The 22,109-nt window shown below is 58.5% G+C and overlaps 2 protein-coding genes across 4 annotated transcripts in view; one reads left to right on the top strand and one right to left on the bottom strand.

Moving 5' to 3' along the window:
- Positions 1-503: 503 nt before the first annotated feature.
- CFAP100 (cilia and flagella associated protein 100) lies at positions 504-22,061 on the bottom strand. 2 transcript variants are annotated; one of them, XM_081275961.1, is made up of 17 exons: positions 21,931-22,061; positions 11,145-11,252; positions 10,314-10,394; positions 10,084-10,184; positions 8,893-9,085; positions 6,951-7,018; positions 6,689-6,852; positions 6,344-6,424; positions 5,802-5,983; positions 5,208-5,249; positions 5,016-5,133; positions 4,396-4,441; positions 4,142-4,293; positions 3,381-3,516; positions 2,342-2,500; positions 1,693-1,786; positions 504-833 (listed from the first exon to the last, which is right to left on the bottom strand). In XM_081275961.1, exons 2-17 carry the CDS (start codon positions 11,191-11,193, stop codon positions 589-591), a joined length of 1,911 nt encoding a protein of 636 aa, XP_081132087.1. In that variant the 5' UTR covers positions 11,194-11,252; positions 21,931-22,061; the 3' UTR covers positions 504-588. The 2 variants fall into 2 exon arrangements, with proteins under 2 accessions (XP_081132087.1, XP_081132088.1); XM_081275962.1 differs by having other exon boundaries at positions 592-833; positions 2,342-2,547.
- The window catches only part of KLF15 (KLF transcription factor 15), a 35,870-nt gene continuing 35,331 nt past the window's right edge, over positions 21,571-22,109 (top strand). The window contains exon 1 of one of the 2 annotated variants that reach the window (XM_081275969.1): positions 21,571-21,767. The gene's annotated coding sequence lies outside the window, so the exon portion shown is untranslated. The remainder of the gene's footprint in view (positions 21,768-22,109) is intronic. The other variant, XM_081275970.1, reaches the window with a different exon arrangement.

The following is a 22,109-nucleotide window of genomic DNA, read 5'->3' as shown; positions in this document are numbered from 1 at the left end:
GGAGCAGACGCCCATCACCTGGCACACACCAGCTGGTCAGTGCCTGGACACAGGTCCCCCAGAATGTGTCCCTTTCCCCTGGTGCCTTTGAAGTTGACCCCGATGGGGCTGCGGGTCCCACCTAGGCGTCCCGCCACTCTGCGCTTCCTCTGTTCCTGTGTTTCTCTAATCTGGGGACTTTGGCCTCGGGACTGAGGCGATTTGGGAGCCGCTCCTCTCCTCAGGTCCTTGTGCTGCCCACAGGTAGCATTCTGGGGTCATCTGTGCCCACCTGTCCTCCAGGGGCCTCCCGTAACGCGGAGCCCCTCTCGGGTGAGCCCTTGCGTCTCCCACTGGGTGTCACCACCAAGGGTTAAAACTGGCTGGCGGAGCGCTGGGCACTGAGGCTGCCTGCCTGCCGACGGCCACCTCTGAGTGCAAGTGAATAAAGGTTTTTGTATTGTCGTGCACCAAAGGTCTGTCCTCGGCTTGATTCAGGTCCCCCTTCACCCTCCGGGGGGCCTCGTCCCCCTGCGCCACCCGGTGGCAGGGCTCCAAGGAGTTGCCAGACTGAGAACCGGGCGGAGTCCCCGATGGCGCGCGCTGGGGTCAGTGACAGGGACAGGCCATCAACACCCACAGAAAAACAATACGTGGCTTTATTGGTGCGACCAGGAGCCACAGAGTCCGGCCCGCGGACCCCGCGCCCGGCCCCCTGGTCGCTGCGACCTCCAGCTCCGCTAGGTGAAGAAGAAGAGCAGCTCCTCCTTCTCCTTGTCCACCACCGGGTGCTCGGGCTCCTCCTTCACCCTGGGGACCGGGGGCCGCGACCGGCACACCAGCTTGCGGCCCCGCTGCAAGGGGGGAGCTCCGTGAGCACGCCTCGGCCCGGCCGGCCCGGGGGCACCCCTGACCCGCCTGCCTGCCCTGGGCACCTGAGGCCCGCTGCTCCAGCCCGCCCCGCCCTGAGCAGGGAGGCCCCGCCCACCCACATCTGCCCCGCCCACCGTCCCATCGCAATGGGCATCGGAGGCCCCGCCCGCCCCGCCCTGGGCACCAGAGGCCCCACCCACCCACATCTGCCCCGCCTTGGGCACGGGAGACCCCGCCTACTCCCGTCCGCTCCGCCCACCCGTCGGTCCCGCCCTGGGCACGGGAGGCCCCGCCCACCCCGTCCTCACTCTGGGCACCAGAGGGAGGCCCCGCCCACCCAGTGCGCCCCGCCCACCCACGTCTGCCCCGCCTTGGGCACGGGAGGCCCCGCCCACCCCGTCCACACCCTGGGCACCAGAGGCCCCCGCCCACCCACGTGCGCCCCGCCCACCCACGTCTGCCCCGCCTTGGGCACCGGAGGCCCCGCCCCTGCCCACTGCGGGGCCGGGCGGCGGCGGCGGCGGCTCCCCACGGCTCAGGACCCGGCTGCCGCCGGCGCCGAAAGGCGGGTGGCTGCCCTGAGAGCTCTGTGGGCTGCGCTTGCGCGGGGCGGGAGGCAGGGGCTGCGGGCCAGTCTGCACCCAGGACTGTGTGTCCAAGAAGGAGCCCCCACAGGGACCTCAGAAGGGCAGCCCCGGAGGTGACGCCTGGCTGCGGAGGCTCCGTCCCGCCTGCCCGGCGGCCACCAGCAGCAACCCGCCCTCCGAGGCCCCAGCGGCCGGCACGGCCCTGGCGGGCGAGGCGCAGGCTCCCTGGGCTCGCCCCGGCCCGCCCGCCTACCTTCCTCTTGACCGCCGCCTGGGCCCGGGCCCGAGCCCGCTGTAGACGCTCCTCCTGCAGCTTCCTCTGCATCATGGCCTTCTCCTCCCGGAGCCTGCGAACGGGCGACGGCAGGGCCAGCGGTGGCCGGAGGCCCCAGCCCCGCAGCACCCCTCCGCCCGGCCTCGGGCCAGGCCACGCCCACCCAGATCGCCCAGCGCCGGGTGGGGCAGTGCTGGTTGCTGTCACCAAACCTTTGCCCGCCACCCCCTCTAAGCTGGGTGATGGGGACCGGGAGGGGAAGTCCCCTTGCTTGTGGGAGGCAGGTGGGCGCTGAAGGAGGACCGTCTTGGGGGCCGGCATGAGGTGGACCATGACCCGGGCAGTGCACGGGCCAGATGGCTCTGGTGGCTTCTCATCTCACCTGGTCCCCAGGGAGCCTGTCACACGCTCTCGGGCAGCGTCCACAGAGAGCTGGCCCCGCCCACCCTGCAGCCCGGCCTGAACTGGGTCCCCAGGTGCCCAGAATCTGCGCACCCACCTGCCGCCCCCTCCCGCACCCCCCCCCGAAAGAGTCCAGCCCAAAATCCAGCCTTCCGCGTCTGTCCCTGCCTGAGACCCTTCCCTGACGCCCCTGTGTCAGTCCCCTGACCCCTGTCGTTCCTCTCACCTCCTGTGGCGCTCCTTCTCCTGGGCCTTCTCGATCTGCTCCACCCAGGAGGCCGGCACGCGCTCCAGGCTCTCCAGCAGCTCCTCCAGCTGGTGCTCGATGGTGGTGAGCATCTGCACGGTGCCCAGGTTCGCCTCCTGCGGGCCGCCCACGCAGCGCCTGTACACGTCCAGCACCTTGTGGTCCAGGCTCTCCAGCAGCTTGTCCTGCGGGAGGGGACGCTGCCAGGGCCTGCGGCCGCCGGGCTCACAGTGGCCTCACCTGGGCCAGCAGCCACCGTGGGTGTCCAGGAAACAGGTGGCACAACTTGGAAGACTGGCCTTTCACAGCCAGAGCAGCCCAACCCCCCCGGTCCCCTTTAGGGCAGCCACCGGGGCCCACCCAGCATCTCAGCCCTTCCCCCAGCTGCCTAGGCCAGGCCCCAAAGCCTGGTGGCCGTCCCGTCAAGGGACCCCTGCGCTAAGCCCAGCTCGTCCCAGAAACAGGGACAGGAAGGCTCAGCCAGTTCCCAGTGACACCTGCTGGGGCAGGGGGCTGCCATCCTGCTCACAGCGGCTTCCTGTGCGCCTGGCCCTGGGCCCGGTGCCCCTTGGCATTCTTTCTAGCAACTTAGGTCCCTGGTGTCCCATCACTCTGGGAATGAGCTGAGCCCTGCGGACCCCAGTTCCTGGGGCTCAGAGCATCAGTGGCCTCTTATCCTCTCAGATTTCTCCCCTCACAGCCCAGCTGGAGGACACGCCCCCGTCCACGCCCCCGTCCACGCCCCCGTCCACGGGTGGATCCACTTAAGCAGACAGATGCGTGTGATGCGAAAGGAAGGCCCTTGGGGATATAGGGAACCTAGCCTGGGGACCTGGCCTGGGGACCTGGCCTGGGGACCTGGGGGGCCTGGACCTGGGGACCTGGGAGATCTGGACCTGGGAACCTGGGGGCCTGGAGCCTGGGGCCGCCATCTGCAGGATATTCCCGGGTGAGGCCCAGGAGCCAGAAGGCTGAGTCTGGCCCTTGCTCTGGGGACCGAGGCCACCGAGCTGCCCACCTGCTGGTCGCCCATGTATTCCCCGAAGTGGAAGACGCGGGCCTTGAGCTCCAGCTCAGAAACCACCTCTTCTTCCTTGGCAATGGACATGGTCATCGTGGTCACCCACTGCTTCAGCTGTTGGACCTCCCTGTCCCTGCATGGGGGAGGGGACACGACCTCTAATCCAATCGACCCTCTGCTTCAGGACAGGGAGTCCCAAAGGCTAGAGGGGGGGATGCAGAAGGTGAGACTCCAAAAAACCAAAAAAATTTTTTTGGGGGGACGGGCACCAGGGGTTGATCCAGGCGGTTACCCACTGACCCCGTCCCCAGCCCTTTTACTTTTTTTATTTAGAGACAGGGTCTGGCTGAGTGGCTTAGGGCCTTGCTTATTGCTAAGGCCGGCCTCCAACTGGTGATCCTCCTGCCTCAGCCTCCCCAGCTGCTGAGATGACAGGCGTGGGCCACTGCGCCCGGCTCCCTCAAGGTCTTTCGGGGCCTCCTGGTCGTGACCGATGAGCCTACTACCTCACTCCTCCAAGAAGCCCTTGCTGGCCCCCAGCCATCCCGCCTGGCCCCGGCCTGGGGGACACTGCAGTAGCTCATGGCTGCGTCTGCTCCTGCCCCTGCTGAGCAGCTGGCTCTCAGCAACAGCAGGAGGACACCCTGCACAGGGACCCAAGGGTGTGCTGTGGGCAGCCAGTCCTCCCTCTGTGGCCCCCAGCCCCGGGCCCCGCCCACCCGCCCTTCAGCAAAGAGGGGCGGGAGAGGGGGACGCACATGCGCACATGCGTGCTCTTCAGGGTGAGGTTCAGCTCCTCCAGCGTCTCCTCCATCTCCTGGGTGTTCTGGATCAGAGACAGGTTCTGCTCCTCCAGGTCCGTGAAGATGTCCAGCAGCTGCTGCGGCTCCGTGAAGAACAGCACCTGTTCCTGCAAGGATGGCGTCCGGCAGGGGCCGCAGGGGACCCTGGGCCCACGGGGGGGAGGGGGGTGCAGGGCTGAGGGAGGGGAAGGCAGAGCCAGGCCACCAACCTCCTCATCGCTGTCCGAGTCCTCCGGCATGGGGTCAGAGCTGGGCCTGCGAAGAGGTGCTGGGGTCAGTCAGGTCTCAGAGGGGGACCAGCCTGGGTGGCCCCGTGGGTGGAACATCCTGCCCCTTTTATGGCCCTGCAGCCGGGGGGGACACTTTCAAAATCCCATCAGCAACTCTCTCTCCAGGTAGCATGAACCTCTCTCCAAGTTCATGCTGCTTCACTACCCTCTCCACGCCTACCTCAGGACCTTTGCACCTGCGTCTCCCCTTTGCCATTCATTTCCTGAGGACCCCCTCCTCTAAGGCCCGTCCGCAGCTCGGACAGCCACCAGCTCACTCTGTACCCAGAACATAGAAAGCACTAACAGAGCCCCGTAAGAAAAAGGTATATCAAGGGACAGAAGTCGGCCGGCCAGCGGTGGCGCACGCTGGTCTGGAGGCTGAGGCAGGAGGATCACAAGCAAGCTGGAGGCCAGCCTCAGCAGTAGCGAGACCCTGTCTCTCTCGAATGAGAGAAAGCATTTCTCAGCGGTTCCTGTCCTCTGGGCCCTGCCACAGCTGCAGGGGAGTGGGCAGGTCCCCTGCAAGGTCCCCTAGTCCCCCATCCTGACCCCCTTACCTCCCAGGGTCTGGCTGATTGGGCGGCAAGGGCTGGAGGCTGCTGCTGCTACTAGACAGGGCCTGTCCACCCCGTGTGGCCTGCAGAAGCTTCAGGGGCTTCTTCACGATATGAGGCTCTGGGGGACAGAGGGTCACCTGAGTGTCGTGGTCTCAGGACCAGGAGCCCCTCCCACCCGGGGTGACCACATACCTCTGCCCAACAAAGAGGCCATCTTGCTCTTGACCCCGGGTCCTTAGGGAACAAAGGAAGAGATCCCGGATGGCAGGGTCTGAGCCAAGCTTCCGGTGAGTGGGCGCTTGTGAGTGTCCAGGGCCCACTGGGTCACCGGCCCCGGCCGCACCCTGCCAGCCTGTGACCAGAGGTCCCTGGTGGAGGATAGCCCCTGTTTGTTGGTTCCTTCCTTTATTTCGGTGCCAGGAGAGAGCTCGCCCACGGGGCCACACCCCAGCCCCTCTAATATTTTATTTAGAGGCAGGGTCTCACTAAGTGGCTGAGGCTGGCCTCCAACTCACGGTCCTCCTGCCCTCAGCCTCCCCAGCTGCTGGGAGTACAGATGTGCACGGCTGAAGGCCCCTGTTTTCGAGTTGAGAGTTGCGACCCTCGGTGCAGATGTTAGGCTGAGCCACACGCGGGGCTCAGGGGGTGTGAGCCCAGCTGGGGACGTGAAGGTCGCAAGGAGCCAGCAGCCTGAGGCCTGAGTGCTGACAAGGGCCTGTCCCCTGGGCACAGGACCTGGGCCGCCAGCAGAACTCCCCCTGGGACCCACATTCTCTGTTCCACTACCTTTGTCCCCTGGTGCGGGGATCCCACCGCCTTTCGAGGGGGCCTGGGCCATCTCCTTGGCCTTCCTGAGGGCCAACCGCCGCCTCTCCTGTCCCTCCAGCCACTCCTTGGGTGACACCTTGTACAGGAAGTCCTTGTACATTTTGTACTGCTGCAGGGTGTCCTCAAACTTGGCGATCTCGCTAGGCGGGGGAAGGGAGATCAGTCCCCCTGTCCCTGTCCCGGACCCTGTCCCTTCGGAGACCCTCCGGCTGGGCGGCGCTTCCCACCGCGGCCAGCGCTGGCTGGAGAGGACACCCACCCTGCAGGGGTCAGGGGTGGCCAGGCGGCCCTCGGGGACACGCTGGCCCCTGTCCACCCTGGGAGCTGTTGCTCTCTACAGCGGGGACCCGAGGTGCCTGCGGGCCGAGAAGGCGGGTGCGCAAGGAAAGGCCGGGCCTCCACCTCAGCCTCCCGCAGGGCTCCAAGTCACTCCCTGAAGCTGGGCCCAGGTGACCAAGGGGGACGGGCCGTCCATGGGCCAGCGCAGCCTCTGGCCTCACCTCTTGACTTGCATGATCTGGATGGTGAGCTCCCGGATCTCTGCGATCTTATCCATCTTGGCTTTGGTCTCCTTCTCAGCCCTGGGAGAGGCAGGGAGGCCAGGAGGCCGGTCACAGATTGAGGCTAAAGAAGGAGCCAGCACCCTGAGCTTAGAGCCCAGGGCCAGGGCAGCCCTAGGGACTGGCCAGGGGCCGGGAGAGGGCCCAGGGTGGTCAGGGTCATAGCTTGGCAAGAGGGGAGGCTGGGGGTGTCCAGCTGAGGTTGGATTGGGCCTGGGTGGAGGCCCTGGGTGGAGACGTAGGAGGGAGGACGTGGGGACGGTGACAGGGGTCCCCTGGACTCACAGTCTCATGGCCTGGACGGAGTTGGTGTCATTATCTCTGAGGAACTCGTCAAAGAGCATCGAGTCCATCTCCAGGGACTTCTGGGCCTCCTTCAGCCGGGCCTCCTCCTTGGAGGCCAGGGACTCCAGTCTCCTGATCTCACTCCGCTTCATCTCCACGGCATACTGGGGACCCACCCGCAGGGCAAGGTCACGGTGCTCACCTGCGCCCTGGCCCCGAGTTGGATGTGGCCCCCCCGGGCAGGTGCGGGAGGGGACCTTACCTGGATCAGGAACATCTTCCGCTTCTGGTCGATGTAGCTGCTCAGGGTGTCGGGCTCCATTTTCTTCTCTGGAATGACAAGGCTCCAGCCAGCGCTGGGGACAGGCGCTCAGAACCTTAGGGGCCGTGACCTCCCACTCCCAGGCTGTGACCCAAAGGGACGGGATTCACCAGGGCCTGGGGAGTGCTCTGTTGTCCCCTACCACCAGCAAAGGGACAGCATGCCCTCCCCAGGACACACCCAGCCCTTCCTACGGGTGGGGTCCGCACCCTCGGGGACAACCCACTGTGACTATTCAGACATCCAAATGTCAGAAAAAAAAAAAAAAAAAAACCAGAAAAATCACTGCAAACGCAAATTGGCCACCTCCAGGTGACTTAAGCAGGAAGAGGTGCACAGGTGACATGCCACCTTGTGGAAGGGACTCCACACCGGTAGGTTTGGGTATCTGTTGTGGGTGGGATGTGAGCTGTCCCCAAAGGCTCCATCATCACCCTGAGCCACGCACAGGGACGCCCGCCTGTCATCCCCGCAGCTCCAGAGGCTGAGGCAGGAGGATCGCAAGTTGGAGGCCAGCCTCAGCCACTTGGCCCTAAGTAAATTAGTGAGGCCCTGTCTGTTGTGCTGTGGCTGTGGGAGGTGACACAGGAAGGTCCAGAGGAGGAGTGAGGGGTGTGAGGACTGAACCCCAGCACTGAATGGCTCCCTGAGGTTCCCTGATGGCCCCTGGTGGCCCCTGGTGGCAGGTGGGGTGTGGGGCAGAGGTGGCCCTGGGGCTGTGGCTTGGGGTCTCTAATTTGTCCCTGGAGAGTGGAGTCTCTGCTCCCTGGTCCCCATGGAAGTTGCTCCCTCCCCACACTCTTCCTCCATGATGTCCTGCCTCCCCTCGGCCCAGGAGTGGGGCCGGTATCTGTGGACTTCAACCTCTGACCCTGAACCCCCAAAGCTGACTACAAGTAGGTTTGGGTATCCAAGGGGGCCTGGAACCGCCCCCCCCACCCCACAGCAGATACAAAGGGAGGCCTGGGTTCCATTCTCCAGGGTTGGGGTGGGCCAGGCGGAAGTCATGCCTGTGTCTAACTTGGGTCTCTCTTGCTGTGGTGCCTCTTTCCCTGGGAACTGAGGCTCTACTCAGCCCCACTGTGAGAATTTCAGTAACAACCAGCTGGGACCTGAATGGGGCTGGAAGGAGCAAGGGCCCTGGGGTCTCCACTCCAACACCCTGACCCTGTCCCCCGGACTCAGAAAGAAGGCGTTCTCCAGGAGCTAGGACAGGACCCTCCCCCAAACTGTCCCCTCAGGCCTTGTCCCTCAGACCCTGTCCCTTCCACAGGGGTGTGACTGACACAGCAGGCAGGGCACAGGACCCAGGGGCGCTTAACCACCGAGCCACATCCCAGTCCCCGTTTTAATATTTGATTTTGAGACGGGGACTCGCTGAGCTGCTCAGGGCCTGGCTAAGCGGCTGGGCCACCTTGAAGCAGTGCCACTGGCCCCTCAAGGAGACCTAGTTCCCTCCTGGGCCATCAAGGTCAGGGGATCAAGGAAGCCTGGGGTCCAAAGCTCTAGGTCCTGTGGCGCACACCTGTCATCCCAGCACCTGGGGAGGCTGAGGCAGGAGGATCGCAAGTGGGAGGCCAGCCTCAGCCATTTAGAGAAGAGGCCCTGAGCAACTCAGTGAGACCCTGTTCTCAAAATAAAATATAGATTTTTTTAAAAAAGGGGATGTGGCTCAGGGGTAAATCACCCCCAGGTTCCATCCCTGGTGCCAATAAATATAAATAACTTTTTTTTAAAAATGCTCTTTCAGACTGGGAGGGTGGAGACAGAGTCTCGGACAAAGCGGCCTCTCAAAGCCCTGGAAAGCGCACCCACGGTGCCTGGTGACCAGCCTGGGGAGCAGGCCCTACAGAGAATGGGGCTTCCTGCGGGCGGGTGGCACCTCTGGTCATGGCCAGTTTCCAGGCCGTTTCTTGCTGGAAGGCTTGCATCTGCTTCTCCTCCGCCTGTAGCTCCCTGTCCTCCGCCTCCTCCTCCAGCTGCAGCTCGCGACGCAGGTGGCTCTGCTTGGTGGACACCTTGGAGGAGACGGTCGTCTTCTGGTGGACCTGCATGGCCTTCCTCTGCTCCCGCTCCTGGGGACACATTTAACTGAGGGCCTCATGTTTGGAGGTGCTGAGTATCACAGTCGCATTTAACTGAGGGCCTCATGTTTGGAGGTGCTGAGTATCACAGTCGCATTTAACTGAGGGCCTCATGTTTGGAGGTGCTGAGTATCACAGTCGCATTTAACTGAGGGCCTCATGTTTGGAGGTGCTGAGTATCACAGTCGCATTTAACTGAGGGCCTCATGTTTGGAGGTGCTGAGTATCACAGTCTCACTTAACTGAGGGCCTCGTGTTTGGAGGTGCTGAGTATCACAGTCGCATTTAACTGAGGGCCTCATGTTTGGAGGTGCTGAGTATCACAGTCTCACTTAACTGAGGGCCTCGTGTTTGGAGGTGCTAAATATGACAGACAAGTCCCGGGAATTTAGAACCTTCTGGGTTTCCAAAAGAACCTCGGAATCCAGAGTGGGATGGGCAGGGTATTGTTGGTATTGGTCGGCTGGAAGGTCACTTGGTGGTCTGTTGTCCCTACTGATGAGCCACCTTGTCCTGCACCCTCTGTGTCCCCCACCCACCCACAGGATGCCACCCTGACCCAACCCTCCCTCAGAGGAGATTCCAGGACGGGAGGCAGGGAAAGCACCCGATCTCTGGCCAACATCATCACTGACTCTTGCTGTCCTTGTCCTGCGGGTCCTGCACAGACCCTGCCAGGTCCTCACCCACCCGCCTGCACCTTTCACTGAAGTCATTTGGACTCTCTGAGGGTGGCTTGACTTCCTGCCAGGACCTGCCAGCTGCCACAGAGAATTCAATATCTAAGAATCTTGCAGGGGTTCAGGACCCAGCTTCATGAGAGGGGCCCAAGGAAACTGTGAGCCATTGACTGTTCTAGAGAACTTGACCTGAGGAAATTGTTCTGCAGAGAAGGAAAGTGGTGTTTGCTGCTTATCTGAGAGAAGGAAGCCCCTGGGGTGGGGGGGACGGAGGTCACCGAGGGGCTGGCCCCTGGCCAGGGTACTCACCAAAGTAGCCTTATTGAGCTCCTGGTCCCTGAACAGGAATAAGTCCATGTCCCCAGACATGTGGAAAGGATTGGCCGAGACATTGGAAATTTGGGCAGGCTCTGGGGAGGGAGACACCTTGTTGGACAGAGGAGCCAGCTCTTTCTTGTAGTGGCTTGGGTCCCTGGGGTCGGTGGGTGTGTCCCCGCAGCCCAGCAGGCAAGAGAAAACGTCACCACCCGCTGACTCACCTTTGTCCTTCTTGGTCGGCTTCTCGGGATGGTCCTCAATGATGGAAGACAGACTCTTGTTCATGGTCTGCAAGCTCTTCCCTGGGGACAGATAAGAGTGACAGCCACGTCACTGAGTGACTCTGAGCACTGAGCAAGGAGGGGAAAGACACCGTCTGTGCAGGGGGCCTCTCTGGGCCTTGGTTTCTTCTTTTTCTTTCCTTCTTTTCTTTTTCTTTTATTTTTGGATACCCGGGATTGAACTCAGGGGTTCGCCACCCCTGAGCCCCGTCCCCAGCCCCCCCCCTTTTTTGTATTTTATTTAGGGACAGGGTCTCCCTGAGTTGCTTAGGGCCTCACTAAATTGTTGAGGCTGGCCTCCAACTTGGGATCCTCCTGCCTCAGCCTCCCAAGCCACGGGGATTATAGGTATGGGCCACCGCTCACAGCTGCTGCTGTCCTTATAAAAGGGACAAAGCAGGCGCGCACACACAGGCAGAAAACCTCGGGGACATGCAAACAAAGACACCAAAGATTTCTGGTGACCCCAGAAGCCAGGAGAAAGATGTGGTGCGCACACCCCCTCGGGGTCCTCAGAGAGAACCGGACCATCCACACCTCGGGTTCTTGCGCCTCCAACCCTCCAGAACCCGGTCAGCTGTGGTCCCCGTCACAGGCCCAGTAAGAAACTGGTCCACGAGGTTCGCGGTCAGGGACTTGGTGAGTCTGGGATTCCTGCCTCGTGGCTGGGTCTAGAGTCCCCTCCTCCACCCTGGGCGAGGTCTCCACCTTGGGACCCCAGGCTCCCAGTGCCTGGGACCCCGAGGGCACCCGGCCCAGCCCAGGACTTACTATTGTGGGCCAGGTTGTTGAAGACCAGGGAAGACAGCATCTTAGACATCCCAGCTGAGGACTAACCGGACAATGCGCAGGCTGACCTTGGCCGAGAACGATTCTCACCTGGAAAAGAGAAAGAGCGCATGCGTCAGGTGCCCTGGTGCCACAGCCCCCCACCCCCGCTTGTCCTTCACCAGGGTCATGGAGAGACTCCCTCTGTGGATTTAGTGGTCTTGATCTTTCTGTTCTTTGACCAGATTAACTCTGTCTGCCCCAGGACCTTTGCACTCACAGCCTCCACAGGAAAAAAGAAAAGAAATCCTTCCTCGCTGGGACTAGGGGGCCTCCTCTCCCTTCAAGACCAGCTCAAACACCACCCTTCAGAGACATCTTCCCTGAAGGACATCCTCTTAGATCCGAATTTTGTTTTCTTCTCTGCAATTCCCACTACAAGGTGATTGTTGGGAAAAAAAAAAAAAGTTGACTGCTAGCTGGTGGCACCCACATGTCATCACAGCAGCTTGGGAGGCTGAGGCAGGAGGATGGCAAGTTCAAATCCAGCCTCAGCCACTTGGCGAGGCCCTAAGCAACTCAGGGAGACCCTGTCTCTAAATAAAAAATAAAAAGGGCTGGGGCAGGGCTCAGGGGTCAAGAGCCCTTGGGTTCAATCCCCAGTGAGAAAGAGAGGAGAGAGAGAGAGAGAGAGAGAGAGAGAGAGAGAGAGAGAAGAGGTTTATTAGCAGGTACAGCAATGCACACCTGTAATCCCAAACAGTTTGGGAGGCTGAGGCAGGAGGATTGCAAGGTGAGGCCAGCCTGGGCAATTTGGCAAGACCCCCATCCCCAAATAATAACGGGGTGTAGCTCAGTGGAAAAGTGCCCTGGGCTCCTCCTCCCCAGAATCCACAAACAAAGCCCAGCCGTCTGTGTCCCCCGGGGTGGGACCTCAGGAGAACAGGGTCTTCCCGGGAACAAAGCTCTCGGACAGGTCCTCGGCCTCCCCAAACTGTTGGATGCATTTTCGAGGCGCCCCCAGAGATCCCGGGGCAGCCAAGGGCACAGGTGGGCAGCGGTTCCTCCCGGGAAACTGGAGGCCGGCTGGTGAGGCGGGCTTCCTAAGGTCCCCTCGCTACGTCCCTGCTGCACAAGGACTTCGCGGGGACAGGGTTGGAGAGATGCACAGGGACCGAGCAGAGCAGGGATGAGACGGCAAAGAAAGGCGTGAGGCTTTGCAGGAGGACCTCGCAGGGGGACTTTGCAGGGGGACCTTGTGGACGTGGGTCTCACAGGGGGATCTCACTGGGGGACCTTAGGGGGGGACCTCACAGGGGGACCTTGCAGGGGGGCTTATAGGGGGGCCTTGCAGGGGGACCTTACAGGGGACTTTGCAAGGGGACCTTGCAGGGGGACCTCGCAGGGAGACTGTGCAGGGGGACTTTGCAGGGGGACCTTGCAGGGAAGGACCTCGCAGGGGGACCTTACAGGAGACCTTGCAGGGGGACCTCGCAGGGGGACCTTGCAGAGGAACCTCACCCCCACCGGCGCGCGCTGGCCCCGAAGCCCGAAGCCCGGCGCCACCGTTCTCCTTCGCCCCGTTGCAGCCGGCGCTCGGCGTTCCCCGTCGCCATGGCGACCATTCTCCCCGCCCACTGTGACGTCACAGAGGCCGGAGCGGGTGGGCGGGGGGAGCGCCGAGTCTGCAGCCTGCGCTCCCGGGCTCCCTGCGCTGAGGCTGAGGCTGAGGCCGGGCTGGGACCGGGCGAGGGTGACGTGAGCGTCCTCCGTGTCACCCCTCCCCGCTGCGCTTCCTCGAGAGCGCTTTTTTTTTCTTTCTCCTGGAGCAAAAATAGACCTGGTCCCCTCCCGCCGGAGGCGGCTGCACTTTCTAGAAGGGCCTTTGGCAAAGGGCAACTGGTAGACAGCGTCCGATGACGCGCGCCTGCCATCCCAGTGGCTCTGGAGGCTGAGGCAGGAGGATCGCAGGGTGGAGGCCAGCTTCGGCAACTGAACGAGGCCCTAAGCAACTCAGCGAGGCCCTGTCTCTAAATGAAATGCAAAACAGGGCTGGGGACCGGGCTCCGTGGCTGAGTGCCCCTGGTTTGTGTGCCCTGGTGCCCATAGAAAGAAAGAAAACCGTCTAGAAAATGTGGCCTCGTTTGGAAATTCCATTCTGAGCCTCAGATCACTTACGGATTGAAGCCTTATTTTTATTGGCACCAGGAATTGAACCCAGGGCCCTGGACCACTGAGTCCCAGCCCTTTTCATATTTTATTTAGAGACAAGGGTTTTGCTAAATTGCTGAGGCTGGCCTCTAACTTGGGATCCTCCTGCCTCAGCCTCCAGAGTCACTGAGATTACAGGTGTGAACCACTGTGCCTGGCTAAAAGCCTGTTTTTAAAAAAAAAAATAAGATGGATTGATAGAGACGTGCAGGGACAGATGTGGGAGAAGGCAGGAATGAGGTGGGGCAAGAACACCAGCCCGGTGACCACAGAGCACATGGCCAAGGCATGTGGGTTCCCTACAAAATTCTTTGCTCGCTTTGGACGCTTGAAGTTCGAAAAATTTTCATAATAAAATGCTTTGGGAAAAATTTAACAATTATTCTAAAGGGTGTTCTGGTCTGTGTACGGGTTCTGTTTGAGATTGGGGTCATCAGAGACAGGTCTGGCTGTGAGTGTCCCCAGAGCCCCCCCCTGGGAGGTGACACAGGAAGGTCCAGAGGAGGAGTGAGGGGTGTGAGGCCTGAACCCAGCAGGGAATGGCTCCCTGGGGGTCCCCTGGTGGCCCCTGGAGGCAGGTGGGGTGTGGGGAGGAGGTGGCCCTGGGGCCGTGGCTTGGGGTCTCTAATTTGTCCCTGGAGAGTGGAGTCCCTGCTCCCTGGTCCCCATGGGAGCTGCTCCCTCCCCACACTCTTCCTCCATGATGTCCTGCCTCCCCTCAGCCCAGGAGTGGAGCCGCCGTCTGTGGACTGGGACCTGGGACACCCTGAGCCCCACGTCCACTGTCAGCAGCAAAAAAAAAAAAAAAAAAAAAAACTGTCAAATACAAGCAGAAAAGATTTTTAAAAATTTTTTCAGTTGTAGGTGGACAGCATACCTTTATTTTATTTACTTATTTTTATGCGGTGCTGAGGACGGGACACAGGGCCTCCCACACACTAGGCAGGGGCTCTGCTGCAAAGCCTAGCCCCAGCCCATTTTTATTTTATTTTTTGGCACCAGGATTGTGGTGGATGGATGGTTGGTTGGTGCTGTGGATAGGTGCTGCAGCGTGTCCAGTATGGTGTAGGAGTAGGTAAAAGGCTGGTGCTGGGGGTGGTGGTGCAGGGGTCCTCCCAGAGGCTCGGGAGGCTGAGGCAGGAGGATCACCAGTTAGAGGCCAGCCTCAGCCACTTAGCAAGGCTCTAAGCCACTCAGCAAGACCCTGTCTCTAAATAAAACATAAAAAGGGCTGGGGACGGGGCTCCGTGGTGAAGCACCCCTGGGTTCCATCCCTGGTACCGCAACACCCCGAAAAAAAAACCCAGGACACTCAGCAGAGTGGGTACCCGGGGTGTGCAATGCCTAAACTGGCCACGGGGCAGCGCCCTGCACCAGCTCCTCGAGGGGCCCTGGTGGCGCCGCGGGTTCTCCCAGGACTTGCAAAAGAGGAACCTTTTGTCCCCTCCGCGGTGAAAGGTTCCCGGTGACGCAGATTGTAAACAAGTTGAAAGACGCTCCGCGGCGGATCCTCGCAAACAGCGCCATGGCGACCTTGGCTTTGCCTGCCCGGGGCCGCTGTCCCCGCAGTCCCCAGTCTGGGGTCCCTGGGGCGGGTGCGCAGAGCAAGTGGCGGCTACCGTCCTGAGGTCCCTGTCTGAAGGGCTGCTGTGGGGACAGCAGCGACCCCCAGAGTGCCTTCCCAGATGCTGAAGGCATTTGCAGGGGGTCCCACAGCTGGGGGTCCCTCAGCCCAAATTCCGACACTCTCGTCCTTGCACCCCGCACCCAATGGCAAACCTCCCCAGACCTTAAGACAGCTCAGGACATCAGCAGTTAGGAGGCCGAGGCCGGAGGATCGCAAGTTGGAGGCCAGCCTCAGCAAAAACTGAACCCTAAGCAACTCAGTGACCCTGTCTTTTAAGTAAAATAAATAAAATATAAACTAGGGCTGGGGACGGAGCTCAGGGGTCAAATGCCCCTGAGTTCAACCCCCCATCCGTATTTATTTCCCATGAAGGGGAAATAAAAACTTTCCAAGATAAACAGAAATTTCAAAAAAATTCTTCATTACTAAGCTGGTGCTTCATAACTTATTAAAGCAATGCGGCACCCACAAGAAATGTTTTAAAATCCCACAGCTCCCAAATGCACACATCTCATCTGAAGAGTAGCTTAAGCAAATGAGAGTCAGGATCCAACTAAGCATTAGAAATAAATTAAAATGTCAGGAATTAATAAACATCGCACTCTGGTAACATTGAACGCAAATGATCTCAACCCTCCAATGAAAAGACATGAGTTGGCAGGAACTAAAACTCAAGACCCAGATCCACGTGGTGGGCCAGACACCGCGCCACAGGCAAAGGACACGGAAGGACAGACATGGATACACCACGGGAACGGAGCCCCCAAACAAGCCAGTGAAGCTGATCTCCTGTGTCACGAAGCTGACCTCAGGGCAGAATTCATCAGAAGAGACGGAGCCGCCATCCAACAAGAAGATACAGCAATATTCATGGCACCAACGTGAGAGCGACTGATTCCATAAAACAGACACTATTCAAAGCCTCGGAGAGACCCCCGTCCAATAATAACAGGGTGATTTCAACCCATCTCGCTCACAAATAGATGATCATCCTGACTTTCGTGCAGCAAAGACTCTCTGCACCCGAAAAATACAAGTCATGGACCTTTATTTATTTATATGCAGTTGTGAGAATTGAACCCAGAGCCTCACACATGCTAGGCAAGTGCTCTCTACCCCTGAGCCCCAGCCTCAGCCCAGAAAATGTACTTTTGAATGATGAGCAGGAGATTGAAGAAATCAGGAGAGAAATAATTAAAAAAAATCCTTAGAATCCAATGAGAATAGTGATACAACTTCTCAGAACCTCTGGGAGTGGGACACTGAAGGCTTTTCTAAGAGGAAGGTTCATAGCTATGAGTGGTTGTCTGAGAAAATCAGAAAGACCCCAAATAAATACCTAATAATGAGAAAAATGAGACATCACCACAGACATTACAGAGAGAAAAACGCGTGAGACATCACCACAGACATTACAGCATCACAGAGGACCATCAGGGAGTGGTTTTTTAAAACGTCTCCAATAAATTAGAAAATCTACAAGAAAATGGATATATTTCTAGACACACATGACCTGCCAACATTGGACCAAAAAGATATAGAAAAACCTAAACAAACCAATAACAGCAATTGAGACAGAGAGAGTGATTAAAAAGCCACTTAACAGCCAGATGCAGGGCACATGCCTGTCATCCCGGCAGCTCAGGAGGCTGAGGCAGGAGGATGGCAAGTTGGAGGCCAGCCTCAGCAATTTGGTGAGGCTCTAAGCAACTCAGCGAGACCCTGTCTCTAAATAAGATATAAAAAGGGCTGGGGATGGAGTTCAGGGTTCAATCTTGAGCCCAATAGGGTTCAATAGGGTTAGGGTTAGGGTTTGGATTATTGCTAGGGTTCAATCCCTGGTACCAACCAACCAACAAACAACAAACAAAAGTTATTAAACAAAGAAAAGCCTAGGACCAGGCAGATTCTCAGCTGAATTGTACCAAACCTTTAAAGAAGATTGAATGCTAATGCTCCTCAAATTTATTCCATAAAATACAAAGGGATGGAACCCGTCCAAATCCATTGTCTGAGGTCAACATCCCACTCATACCAAAACCAGAGAAGGACACATCTTGAGGCAAGAAAACTACAGACCAATATCCCTGGTGAACCGAGATGCAAAAATACTTAATAAAATATCCGCCAATCACATTTAACAACCGACTCAGGAGATTGACCGTCATGGCCGCATTGGCTTTATACCAGGAATGCAAGGATGGTTTGACTTCCCCGAGTCAATTGCTGTAACCCATCACAGAAGGAGAATTAATGACAAATGTCACGTGGATCTTGGTGGATGCAGTGAAGGCCGTTGACCCAACCCGGTGCCCCATTTAGGATAAAACACTGAGGAAACCCTCCTTGAGACATTGTAGCCAGGGCAATTAGGAAAGAGACGGAAATAAAGTGGATAAAAATAGGAAAGAAAGAACTCAAATCCTCCCCATTTGCCGGTGGAAGAGGGAGACCAGACCCTTCTCTCTCACCCTGCACAAAAGCCAACTTGAAATGGATCCAAGCCCTTGGAATTAGGCCAGGAACCAGACCTAGAAGGAAATATGGGGTTGACACTCCAGCACGGAGGCACAGACGATGACGTTCTCAACAGGACTCCCTAAGTCCCAGGAAATGACTGCCAAGGTTAGTAAATGGAGTGGCATCAAATCGAAATGCTTCTGCGCAGCAAAGGGAACAATGTGAAGAGAGAGCCTGCAGGATGGGAGGAAATCCTTGCTACCTGGCCTCATCCACAGAATACACAAAGGGTTCACAAAACTGTTCCCCAAAACTCAAATACCCCCAGTTCCCAAATGGGCCAATCCATTAGACTGACACTTATGAAAAGAAGAACTATAAATGGCCAATATGGAAATATATGAAAATGTTCCATATCATTAGCCATTAGGGAAATGCAAATCAAAACCACAGTGAGGCCCGGGCACAGTGGTGCACACACACCTGTCATCCCAGCAGCTCGGGAGGCTGAGGCAGGAGGATCGCAAGTTGGAGGCCAGCCTCAGCAACTTAGTGAGGCCCTGAGCAACTCAGTGAGACCCTGTCTCTAAATAAAATAAAAAGGGCTGGGGACGGGGCTCAGGGGTGAAGCACCCCTGGGGTCCATCCCTGGTCCCTCCCCTCCAAAAAAGTAAGTACCCATTGGCCTCGTCCTCCCTGTCCCCCACCCTGACCTGCCTGTCAAAGGAGGGCTGCTATCGACACCCAAGCCAGCAAGTGCCCACCACAGGGTCCGGGGGCGCCCATTGCCCCCGCAGAAATGACAGCCATCAGGGGGCGCTGGTGAGCCGAGCATGCACAGTGTCACCGGGCAGCGGATCCCAGGGATTCAGATGGGACCTGCCTGATGCACAAAAGCAAGAGGTCAAACCACGCTCGTGCGTGAGTGTGGTCACCACGCGATGTTTCCAAAATGGACCCGCTTCTGTGCCCATATCTCCATGCAGTGGTCCCACTGGGTGGCTGGATGGAGGGACACAGGGCCCCTGGACCGTGTGGGTCAGTTGCTCTGTGGCTGGAACTTAGTCAGTGGACTTCCTGGGGATGGACACCCATCAGTGTCCTGTTTCTTTCTCAAGTGTGACATCCTGTTAGTGGGACCAGAGCTGAGCATCTCTGTCGTCCCTAGATGCAGATCCAGGGCTGGGGAGCTCAGCCTGCAGGCGAGGTCACCTGCTGGACACGAATCAGCTGGACTTCCTTGCAGCCACCGAAAACCTTCAGACATCTTTGGCAATTGCATTAAAAAAAAAAGGAGTGGGGTGTCTTGTTCCCATGCTTTCCCTGTGTTCAGTGCAAGCTGGGAAATTGCTCTCCGCAAGACCTGGTCACTTGTGTGTCATCTCTACCCAACCAGGGACCGCTATGTGCCCTGCTGTGTTTTTGAAATGACCAGAAATTCCTCCCTCAATCTGGCTGTGGCCAGCATCCGGCTGGTGGGGGACGGTGGCATTTCTCTGACCCCTCTGAGTCCTCCTGAACAGTGGCCACCCCAGCCCACCCTCTGTTCCTGGAGAGCTACTTAGAGTCAAGTGACAGCCGGTGACCCCCCCGGTCTGCTGGCCTTACCGGACAGGGACGGCCACCCTGGGGAAAGGGGATGGGAACTTGTGTCCCGAGGTCGTCCCCAAAACATGTGTTCAACCTGGAGGACTTTAGCCGGGCACTGGTGACTCATTAACTCCCTGTCACCCACCAACAGCCAGATTCAGCCTGGGAGGGCAGGCTGGGACCGGGGGACGTGAGCTGAACCCGTCTTCTGGCTATAAATTCAGTTCCCTTCCAGAGGACATTGAAACCTTGATTGGAATTTTTCTCCCATAATTTCCATCTGTTGTGGTTATTATTATTATTATTATTTTTTTGGTTCAGAGGCATGAACGTTGTGCTATTTGATATTTTGGTGGAATTTGCACAGATTCCATCAAGAATTACATAGCTGGGGGGTAGAGGGGGGCGTGGTGGCACACGCCTGTGATCCCAGCGACTCAGGAGGCTGGGGCAGGAGGATCATAAATTGGAGGCCAGCCTCAGCAGTTTAGCAAGACCTCAAGCAACTCAGTGAGACCCTGTCTTTAAATAAAACCCAAAACAGGGCTGGGGATGGGGCTCTGTGGCTAAGTGACCCTGGGTTCAATCCCTGGTACCAAAAGGAATGACATTGCTCAGAGTTCTGCTGGGGGTACTGGTGACGGTAGCCTTACGGAGTCATCACGGCCTTGGCAATGGGAATAGTTTCTACCTCTCAGGAAGGTGAAGGCTTAGGTGAGATGGAATTTGTGAAGCACTTGTCAGAGTATACAGCAATCACTCATAAGTGTTAACTCTGAGTTCCGAGAAAGGGGGACTGGATACCTGACAACCCTTGGGACGGGGAGAGACATCTGCAAATAAATGAATAATGACCAGTGTTTGGAAATCCGCTCCCACAGAGGTGGACTGGCTGTAAAGGAGGTTCGGGAGTGAAATTTGAGATCGGAGTCAAAGAAGGAGCTGTGTTGACCGGGGTGAGTGTTCTCAATAGAGGGAGCAGTGAGTGCAAAGACCCTGTGGTCAGCTGGTGCAAAGGCCCTGTGGTCAGAGGAAGCCATGTCCTTTCAGGACACTTAAGGCATTCTGGTCCCTGCGAGGATTGGAAGACATCTTCGACGCACAGGGTGGATGACAGGTGGATGTTCCTGCTGTGGGCTGGGAACTGGCAGCCTCCCTCCCTCCAGGGCGTCTGAAAGGAGTGAGTTCATATGACAGAGGGACAGTGCTCCGTGGCCCTTGTTCAGCAGGTGGCTCTGGGTGAGGAGCTCTGGGGTACCGTGGACCTGAGATCGCTGGCTAAGCATCATAGGCTTCATGGTGACACAGTCACACATGGGGGGGAGACCCCAGGGGGACACAGGGGTCATACCATCTACAGCTAAAGAGAGAGGCCTTGGGGGAGTTAACCCAAGACCCCTTGATAGTGGACTCCTGGCTTCCGGAACAGTAAGTTGTGCGAATCCCACTCTGGTATCTGTTACGCGGCTGTAGCTGACTCATACACCCCCACAGCACAGAGGGCTGCTGGACGGGGCCAGCTCTGCACACCACTGCAACATCTGTGAGGGGAGGCATCTGGAAGATTCCAGGGCAGAGCTTGACATGCTATGCGAGCTGGGGATGTGCATCCAACCTGTCATTCAGGTTTAAGTCTTTCTGAAATTTATTCATTCAACTATTGGGTGCCTACTGTATGCTTCATGCTGGAGATATGAAGGGCTAGAAATCGCTGCCGGCCGGGATGGAGCTTCCATTCTGTTTTGGAGGAGACAAAGGATAAATAATATAAAATGGAAAATACGTAATAAAGAAGGCAAAGCCAGGCACAGCATCTCATGACTATCATCCCAGCGACTCAGGAGGCTGGGGCTGGAGGATTGCAAGTTGGAGGCCAGCCTCAAAAAAATTACTGAAACCCTGTCTCAAAACAAAAAATAAAAAGGGCTGAGGGTTCAATCCCCAAAATTGTGGTGGGAGGGGGGAGTTAAAAAGGTAATAATTGCCAAGAAAAAGGAAAAAAAAAAAAAGCTAAAATGGGATAGGAAAATTAAAACAGCCGAGAAGGACATGATGTGACTCAGATTTCAACAGAGTCATCCTGACTGTTTTTGGGTTTGCGGACCCTCGGGGCCCCTAGCGCTAAGGTGGCTGAGGACGCACCTTTGTTTCAAGCGTCTTCTGACCCTTTGCTGCAATTGTCCCATACACCCTACGCGGGACCTCGACCCCACTCACTGGCTCTAGATCATGCTCCCCCGCCTCCAGGGAGAAGGAGTCAGCTTCATAGAAGGAGCGCTGTCCACGTGCCCGAGGGGTGGCCGTGCATTAGATGCCCCGTGGTGCAGCGGGACCAGCTCGCCTGGCCCCTCTCCTTCCTGCGGCGCCCTCTGAGTGGGTTCTTGGTCTGGGAAACGCTTGGCTGGGGATCCGGCTGGAATGTGGGTCAAAGGGCGCCTCAGGGGACTGGCACTCGTGGCTCACGTGCCTCTCGCGCGCTGACCGCTGACTGCCCAGAGCTCTCTCTCTCGCAGCAGCTGGGCGCCAACGCATCCGGAGGAAATCGCTTCGGACTGGAGCAGCCCCGAGAACCGCGCTGCACAGACCAGGAGCACTGAAGGTGTCCCCGGAGAGTCGCTGTCATCGGCCTCCAGTGGAGGTCAGCAAACCTCCTGGGCAGTCGGAGGCCAGGCTGGCAGCGCTGGTGGCTTGCCCAGAGGGACGACCAGACAACGTATTTCTCCAACAACAGCCCCCAGGCAAGTCCCCTAATTCACCCGGCAGCACCGGGAGAGCGGATCGCGCGGGGTGGACACGGGGTTGCGCAGCTGACCCCGCCAGCCATATCCCTGGTGGGTGCACAGCTCGGGGGCACCCTTTCAGCGCCCTTCGTAGACCCCAGGGCTCGCCTCACGTCCTCACCTGGGGACCGAGCTTGGGAAGCGGACCCTCGTGGACGCGGAGGCAGCGGGTGGACGGCTGGAGGCCGGATCGGGCGCCAGATCTGGCTGCGCGCAGCTCCAGCAGCTCCCGGGCTCTGAGCCCTGCGCTGCGCTGGGGCCTGGAGGGTCGGGGGCGTGTCGGGGGCGTGGCCTGGGCGG

Source organism: Spermophilus citellus (assembly GCF_964194105.1).
Source record: "Spermophilus citellus genome assembly, chromosome: 19".
Taxonomy (NCBI): domain Eukaryota; kingdom Metazoa; phylum Chordata; class Mammalia; order Rodentia; family Sciuridae; genus Spermophilus; species Spermophilus citellus.
This window is presented reverse-complemented; position numbering and strand designations above follow the sequence as displayed.

What these genes read in the sequence shown, in the direction of transcription:
- CFAP100 (XM_081275961.1), bottom strand. Translation starts at nt 11,193, where the DNA reads ATGTCTAAGATGCTGTCTTCCCTGGTCTTCAACAACCTGGCCCACAAT. An exon ending in CAACAACCTGGCCCACAATA is followed by an intron (nt 10,395 to 11,144) that starts GTAAGTCCTGGG and finishes ATCTGTCCCCAG; the next exon opens with GGAAGAGCTTGCAGACCATG. An exon ending in GAAACTGGCCATGACCAGAG is followed by an intron (nt 7,019 to 8,892) that starts GTGCCACCCGCC and finishes TTGTCATTCCAG; the next exon opens with AGAAGAAAATGGAGCCCGAC.